The 8,529-nt window shown below is 47.1% G+C and overlaps 1 protein-coding gene across 3 annotated transcripts; it reads right to left on the reverse strand.

Annotated features, from left to right (window-relative positions):
• Positions 1-2,883: 2,883 nt before the first annotated feature.
• Positions 2,884-5,866, reverse strand: RPL29 (ribosomal protein L29). 3 transcript variants are annotated; one of them, XM_030500345.1, is made up of 4 exons: positions 5,814-5,866; positions 5,296-5,340; positions 4,516-4,580; positions 2,884-3,117 (listed from the first exon to the last, which is right to left on the reverse strand). In XM_030500345.1, exons 2-4 carry the CDS (start codon positions 5,330-5,332, stop codon positions 3,004-3,006), a joined length of 216 nt encoding a protein of 71 aa, XP_030356205.1. In that variant the 5' UTR covers positions 5,333-5,340; positions 5,814-5,866; the 3' UTR covers positions 2,884-3,003. The 3 variants fall into 3 exon arrangements, with proteins under 3 accessions (XP_030356205.1, XP_030356206.1, XP_030356204.1); XM_030500346.1 differs by having other exon boundaries at positions 5,810-5,864; XM_030500344.1 differs by having other exon boundaries at positions 5,565-5,864.
• Positions 5,867-8,529: the final 2,663 nt, after the last annotated feature.

An 8,529-nucleotide genomic window follows, 5' to 3' on the forward strand; every position in this document is an offset into this window, starting at 1 on the left:
TGAAACTTGGGCAAAGCAGAACTCACATTCCATTTGCTGCTTTTTGCTTGAACACACTACTGAAAGGTGGTAAAGGGAGACAGAGCACCACATATCCAGCCCCTACTTTTCATTTTTACTGTCCCCAGTGAATACTCTGCCCCACCACAGTGTTTCACAGTGCTTTGATTTCTGCTCCCCAGTCTGTGCTCTCGGCTTTCAGCACAATGGCTCACCTTTCCCAAATGAGCTGATCCGATATTTGCATTTGGTTACACAACCTTTACTCCTTTTTTTTTATTTTAATCAAAGGGGGAGAAAAGGAGCCAAACTGGAACCTGATACAGAGTCCTCTTAGTTGTAAATGGGAAAATCATCTGCAACAAGTATGATATACAGCAGTAGCAAGCACAAAACATATAACCTGATGTACAGCAGAGAGATGCTCTCCAGCTCATTGGCTTCCTACAGGATACCAAGGACTTAATCATCAGAATTTTGAGGGTTTTAAATGTCAAAGATGACAGAGCTCTGCATAATGGGAACGGTTTCAAACAGGCCACAGCTGCCAGTTCCGCCTCCTGGGCTCTCTATGTAATCCTCCCAAAAAGGATCTGCAGCCTCACTTGACCAACAAAACTTAAACGATTTCACAAGGCAAGCGAAAGAGGATGAAGATGCACCAGGAGGCCTTGTCAGCACAGATTCCCCTTTGCAGCTTCCCATCCGGGCTGGGACAACTTGTACAAGAATGAAGGAAGTCATGGACTGAGCTGTCACAGGGTTAGAAAATGCAATAGGTGATCAACTAATGTCTGGGCAGTGTCCTGCGGGACCACCATGTGTGCAGGGAGCGGACAACAAACCTGACACCGAGCTGCTGTGGAAGCTCACAGAATTCCTGTCTCTTGCTACACAATGATGCCTGGATTAAGGTTACGTTCCTCTCTGCTGCATTTTGTCACGCAGCCGCTATTTTGGTCAGAAAGTCAGCAAGCCCATATTTGGGAAGCTGTCCCACTGAAGGGCAGCATGAAGGGCAGAGATGAAAAGGCTGCTTCTGAAGGCACGCCCAGGGGAGCTGCCTGGAGCCACAGGAAGCCCAAATCTTCCCCTCTGCTTCTCGTTAACGCTCCAACATCCCTTCCTCAGCCTGACCCTTGCCTCTCTTCCCTCAAACCACAACCACTGGGGAAGACACCAAGGCGGTTTGTAGGCAAATTCTTAAAAATTTCAAGTTTTTAAAATTAAAAAAAGTCTTAATGCTAGATTTAAAATGCAGAATTTAAACCAGGTTGGAGATCTGCAGACACATGGGGGAAGGTGTAGCCTGTCAACACCAAGTGCTCTGTTCAGAGGCTTTTTCTTTCACACTTCTTGTCACAACACACATCTGCAGCAGACTGACCTTCACTTACACAGCTGGACCAGCCACAGTCTCCTCCAACACCAGCAACCCAAGGGGTATCTCCCTATGCTAGGTCTCTCTGCCAGTCCTAGAGAGGGGCTGCTGGGCATCTCTGGGCCAGCAGTTGAGGCTACCAGACACGCATGCTAACCTGAACCACAGCTACACATCACCTTTGTAAACAAACATCAACATCCACAACAGTCCAGGAGATGCACACAGCAGGAATCAGACAGCTGAGGGTTGCAGATGTCCCTGAGACTTTAAAAGCCCTCATGAGTTTTAAGTTAGTAAATCTCTTTCTATTGCTCAGTGGTATTTTTCATCAGTCAAAACCAACTCAAAACTGGGAACTGGGAAAAGACTTGAAATCAAGCCACAAAGAACTCAAAATATTTACCTTGTTTCAAAATAACGTTGCATTTTGGCAATTGGCTTAACTATTAAAAAATAAATACATTAACTGGATGTTTCAGTTGATTATTTTTTTTAGCTCAGCAGGTGTTTTGCTGCAGAAGATGCCGGCAAACATCCAGCCCTTGTGACGATCTGTGGATTGACACCACCGGGTGGACAAGAGTTGGAATTACAATTTCAGGAGCAGTTTGCTGCATTTTAACAGATGGCTCATTTCATGAATAAAAAAGCACCTTCTGAACCAGCTTTACTGGCTGGTGGGACATGGAGAGCGAAGCCTTCTCCCGACCTGCAGGAGGACAGCAGGAACAAAACCCTGCCACAGCATCTCTTGGGCTTTTGAATGTCACTCCCTTGATCTCACCAGTCAGCACATTTCAGATACATACTTTTTTTGTTACTGGAATGAAAAGTCCACTAAAATACAGTATCTATGAAAAACGTGTATTTTATATAGCCTGAAACCCTTCAAATTCCTATGGTAGCTCCATTAATATTTCAATACTTCCAAGTTATTTCAGAATACGACCACACAAATTCTAACACTAACTGCTATGATCTCTAACACCACTGCTAGCACTCACTACCCTCCCATTTTTCAGGATATCCACAGCTGTAACTAACTTACCTGGACAGCGTATCAGCAGACACACAACAGCCCTTGGAAATCTCATCTTGCTGTAGCACCTCTAGGGACTATCATAAAAACCATGGTATGTGAGCTGAACATGCACACTAGTATCAAAAATAGTATTACCTGTACTGAATACCATCACTTAAAAGTCCAGGCAACACTGGCCTCAATTTGTATGGAAATAACTAAGTTGTTTCTTGCTTAAATTTTACAGCTTAATAACCATTTCACAACTTGAAAACAGACTGAACTACCACATGCTCATGACCTCTACCAACAACCACAGTGTAAAAGCTCTGAGAAGGAACAGCTGGTTTACTTTCCATGTTGGAGGCTGACAACACAAAACCTCTTTAACAGCTCCAGCTGGCTTGATCTGACAGGGAACAAAACCACACACAGGCTTGATGCACAACTGGCATCTAAAATACAACTCAAAGAAGGCTTCTGGAGGGTGCTCCTCAAGTTTGGGAGGCGAAGACTTTGTTACATCCAATTTTATTTTTTACAAAAATGCTGTAACACGCATGCCAATAGGAAATCTGGTTCTTTGTCTTAAACCACGTCAGTCTTTTTTCTGTTGAGCAGCCTGCTTGGCATTGTTGGCCTGCATCTTCTTCAGCCCCTTTTTGTTGTGCTTCTTTGCAAATCTCATGTTCCTCAGGAACTTGGGATCAACCTATGAGGAAAAATAAGCCATGCTGTAAAAGGGACATATGTAAAAAAACATATAAATCTCCAGATTGCTCCAATTATTCCCAAATGCTGGCTGTGATTAATTCAGACTTTTTTCTGATATATTACATCAACAAAATTCTTTTAGCCATCTGTAACCATGCTTTAACTAGCTATTTCCCTTCATTTCCATAAACAAACACGCAAAAAACCTCAGCAATAAGCACACAGAAAGTACAAGTAAAACCGTAAAGAAGACAAATTTCATTCCCCTGACACAATATGTTCTGGATCTGAAGTATCACAAACCAGCCTTGGCAGGTGAGCACATACACACGGAATTCCTGGGCAAAGACCAATGCCACTTCCTCAGGCCTTTTCTTTTTACATTAAAGTCAAAAAACACCAACACAGAAGAACTGCTCCCCAGTTTTCTTGTCAGCTAACAGCTAGCCAATGCCTCCTGTCACAGCTAGGACCAATTCTCAGAACTATCAACTGCTCTTGCATTGATAAACACTTGCTATTTTTCAAGTGTGAGGTGTCCCTGCCCATGGCAGGGGGTTGGAACTACATGATCTTAAGGTCCTTTCCAACCCAAACCATTCTATGATTCTATTTTACTGTGAACAGCATTTTAGCCAACACACACCAGTATCAGGATTTTGTCATCTTAACTCATGCTCAGTGCAAGGAGACAAACTCAGAGACTGCTGGAGCGTCTGCAGGAGAGAGCTGAACCCTCCCTGAGCTACGCAGAAAACCAGCTTTTATGTCACATCCAAAAAGCCAATCATCACACCTACAAAGCAAACAGAATCACAAACCTCCCCAAATCCAAAATGTCCTGTCTTCACTTTCAAGCGTGAAAGAAGATCCTGTTATATCATTTGTCTAATCTCAGAAAAAGCATAATACTCCCATTCTTGTACATACTGTCCAGAAATGCCAATTCCTCTAATCTTCAGACTGAAATTCTCTGGATGAGTACAACAGGAAATAGTAAATACAGGATAATAACATAACAGTGAAAGATACAGGAAGCAGGAGAGCAAGCAGGACTAAAAAGGGAGAAGAGCTATCCAACTGACATAGGTTTGTTTCACTTGAAGCAACAGTTAGTGACACCCACCTGAACAGGACAGAGACAAAATTGGCCAATAAGTAAGAAAGAGTTTAACAGACACACAAGGGTGGATGTCACACGGGTCAGAAATATCACAGCTGTATGTAAGGTAAGCAAAAGACAAAACAGAAACCCACAGTGGTTCCGGCCATCTGACACACCCAAAACCCCGGTCTGCAAAAAATACACCACCCAAAATAATACAAATACTGGATCTTCTTCCATGGTTAAGCCTCAGTAAAATAACAGCATGGGAATATCAACAGAAATGCTCACCCCTTTGAGAGATTCGTATCTATGGGATCTGGGTTTCTTGATGCCATTTCTGTGCCACTTACGGGCTACGAACAAAGACAAGAAAACAAGTTAACACTGCTGCATTACCTTCAAGTCCAGATGACCCTACCAAAATGATGGTGAACAGAACATTTTCTAACCCCTCCCGTCCAAACTAAATGCAAATTAATAACACACCTCTGTTCTCACCCCTCTGCACTTCTGTGGGTTTCTAATCCAAGGATTTCAGGCTCCTCATCAACTAACAATATACCAGCAGCAACACCACTGGCACAATAAGAGGCCTCAGCCATTAAGAAGCTCAAGCACTTGTACTTAGCATTAAAGGCCACCATCGTGCACTGTGCAAGCCCAAGCAGAACCTACTCTGTGAACTCTGCTAACTTACAGCAGTAACAAAAAAACCCAAACAAGAACTCTTTTATCACTGTGGTCATCTCTGGACGGCACAGGACCACAGGCTGAATGCCATTCAGCAACATGCTAACACATGGAGCTTCTTCTCTGATTATAGTATTTTTATATTGAACCCAAACAAGTCACGTCTCTTGCAAAGCTCCTTCCATCAAACACCCCATTCAACCCTTACCTACCACCACCTCCTTCTCTCGCTGCAAAACAAACACATAACGCAAGGAACATCGGGCTGCCGCGACTGAGCGGGTCCAACCAGTCGGTTAAAACCTCTCAGCGGAGCGCGGCCCCCAGCGACACCGCCACCCCCCGGAGCCGCCAGGCCCCGCACCGGCCGCGCCTTACACTGGTTGTGCGTGGTGTGGTTCTTCGACTTGGCCATGGTCGCACCTGCGGGACAGAAATGCACGGCTCAGCTGAGCGGCGCGGCCCGGCTCCCCCCCCCCCATCCCCACAGCCCCCTCGGGGCTCCCCGCCACCACTGCCCGCGGGCCGGACCGCGCCGCCCCGGCCTCGCCCCGGCCCGGCCCACGACAGCCCCGGGCCCGCCGTGTGGCGCCGCCCGCCGCGGCCCCGGGCGCGGATGGAGCCGGATGGAGCAGCGCGACACCCACCACCGCTGCCGCCGCGCCGAAAGAGAAGGGCGCGCCGCGGGGACTCCTGGGAAATGAGGGCGACGGGCCGGAACTCCGCTCCGCTCCGGTGCGCAACAGGGGCCGCCACGGAGAAGTTCCGCCCGCAAGCCTCCCACCTCCCCGCTCCCCTTCCCGCACCGCCGGTCTGTGCCCCCCGCGCACGGGCACCGGCCTCGGTGGCTGCGGCCTCTACTCCCGCCCCGGCCCCCCGAGCGGGGAGGGACCCACAGCAACAGGGCTCCGCGGCCCCAGCGACGTGGCGTACCCCGGTCCCTCAGCGACATGGTTCCCCCACAGCACGGTCCTGCACTAACAGAGTTCCTCCACACTATGGTTCCCCACCAACACAGTCCGCGCCCCCCGCCAAGGTTCCCCACCAACGAGGCCATTCCCGGGCCCTGCGGCAACAGCGAGCGGCGCCGAGACCCGAGGCCACCCGAGGCAAGGGGCTCCAGCCCACGGGCAGCTGAATTGAGGCAGAATCACCTGCACGTTCAGCTGTGCGTGTCGTGCTCCAGCAGGAAGAGCTGTGAGGGTGCTGAGGCGCTGGCACAGGGTGCCCAGAGAAGCTGTGGCTGCCCCATCCCTGGCAGTGTTCAAGGCCAGGTTGGACACAGGGGCTTGGAGCAACCTGCTCTAGTGGAAGGTGTCCCTGCCCGTGGCAGGGGGTTGGAGCTGGATGAGCTTTAAGGTGCCTTCAACCCAAACCATTCTGTGATTCTATGAATAAATCACACATAGCATATTTTCCTCACAGCAGATTCATTAAGCGCTCATTTGTGTGGAGCATAGGCTTTTTCAGAAAGGCTGTGAACGGCTCTGTTCATTTTCAAACCCTGACAATAAGCAGCTTTGGCTGTGCACTTCTGTGACCTGCCCAAACCCACTGCTCCTGGGCCCAGCATGCCTGCAGCTGCGCCGGCGGGTTTGTGCTGTGTCTGACCATGCCTGGCCACACTGGCCCACAAGGTTAAAGTCTCACTCCTGCAAAATATACAGACCAAGACTTAGACAATTTCGTACCTGAAAGACAGTAAAATGATCACTAAGATGGGCAAATGAAACTGTGTCTGTCCATGTTGCAGCTGCTTTGCCAAGGTGCCAGCTAAACCAGAACACTAATGGGATTTTCCTTTGCTGACATCAAGGCCAGGCATTGCTGGCACAGGCAGCCCAGTTGGAGGGGGTTGCCGATGGCCAAGGGTTGGAATTAAGTCTCATGGTAGCTTCTGCTACCCCAACCACAGGAGGATTTGTGATAGTGGCTGTGAAGGAACACCAGTGCTGGCTGTGGGGCTGCCAGCGGTGACGCCACGGGGAGGCATTTGTGGTTATGGATTGAGGCATCTCCCACGGAGAAGTGTGAAAAGAAACAGGGGAACCAAAAGCCAAGGTTGCCCAAGCCCGCTGGGTTGAATCAGTGTTCAAACTGCTGCATTTCAGTCAAGGATTGCTGTGCTTTCAGATGAGAACCTTTGAAAAATGAGCAAAAAAGGCCAGGCTTTTCCACATTGTGGTTGAATGGAAAAATACTGCCATCTTTTTATGGCATTGCCTTTATTTTAAGAGGAGAGGCGCAAGTGAATTGCCTAAAATAACTCACACTGCAAAGACCAGCCCAAAGTCCCTGGACCAGGACATGGAAGAGAGAACTGGGTATTTTTTTTCAGTGATTGATTGCTTTCGGAGCTACTCTGCCTCAAGTTTGGATACCTGCGAACAAGCTCTTCCTATTAAAAAAATGGGGAAAAGTCTTGAAAATTGTATTTGTATTTTTTTCTTTCTTTTCTTTTTTCTTTTCTTCCTGCTCTGGGCCACTGTTATTAACAAATAGTGTAAAAATAGATGAAAATGCCAGTACTCTTTTTCCTGGCATTTCGCAGCTGAAATGTGAGGTTCTCCACAAAATCCTCCTTGATACACAAACTTCTGACTTTTTAAACTCTGGGTTTTTAAAAATTTTTTCCATTGTAGGGAGTTGTGGTCTCAAAATATTCAGACATTTCTGTGGCCAGCTAATTGCAGCCACCACCAGAGAGAAAGCCTGACTTTCCTGATAACCCAAAGAGCCAAGCCCTTTGTGGAAGTGGAAGATAAAACCGAATCTCAGAGGTAGGTTTGCCTCCACTGAGTTGCAGAAGGAACTAGGCTGCCAGGTCCCCTTAACCATTAGATCATGAAAACTCTTGATCTTTTTCACTCCTTTCTGAGCCTTCCTTTGTAGGAAGAAACAGAAGGGTTTATTTTATGGTTTCAGCTATATTCTTCAAGTTCTTTCAGTATCTCACTGCAATTATTGCTGTTGGAGCTCCCTGGGAGCCATTCGCAGCTGCTGCTGGGGCCTCATGAGACAAGCACTCACACAGATGGGGATTAGAGAAGCTGTGCTTAATGCCCAGGTGATACACAAAACCTGTAAGACAAATTATTAAAATTAAACTGGAAGTGCATTCACTTTATGAGGCTGAGAGTAATGTATTTAGGATGGTTTATAAACCACTGCAAAACAATGCAGGATATCAGGTAAAAAGGATGATCCAATGCAGGATCAAGACCCCTTGAATTTCTCCTGTGCTCTGATGAGCAGCAATGTCTCTAATTACGGTATGACTGAGAATGATTGGCCAGTTCAAAACCTTCAATCATACTTCTAGTGATTACAAACTTAATTAGTGCATGTTAGCCCAAGTGTCCTCTATTAAAGGAGCTGTGCTCATTAAATAGGATGGTAATTACTCCACCTGCATAACAATTATGGAAAAATCATAGGTTAAAGTAAAAATCTCACAGTGCCTTTGACAACTGCATTATCTCGATGTCCTTGCATCACACACATTTATGCCAATTGATCTCTGTTAGGTTTGTCATGGTTTTCATGCTGACACCGCATGTCAGCAGATTCCTCTAATCTTGCCTTCTCCCTCTCTGGAAGCTGATATTTGGA

The sequence above is a fragment of the Strigops habroptila genome, chromosome 11 (assembly GCF_004027225.2).
Source record: "Strigops habroptila isolate Jane chromosome 11, bStrHab1.2.pri, whole genome shotgun sequence".
In the NCBI taxonomy this organism is placed as follows: Eukaryota; Metazoa; Chordata; class Aves; order Psittaciformes; family Psittacidae; genus Strigops; species Strigops habroptila.

Coding starts and splice junctions, on each gene's coding strand:
- RPL29 (XM_030500345.1), bottom strand. CDS start 5,332: ATGGCCAAGTCGAAGAACCACACCACGCACAACCAGT. Junction 4,581..5,295: donor CCACACCACGCACAACCAGT/GTAAGGCGCGGC, acceptor CTTTGTTCGTAG/CCCGTAAGTGGCACAGAAAT. Junction 3,118..4,515: donor GATACGAATCTCTCAAAGGG/GTGAGCATTTCT, acceptor TTTTCCTCATAG/GTTGATCCCAAGTTCCTGAG.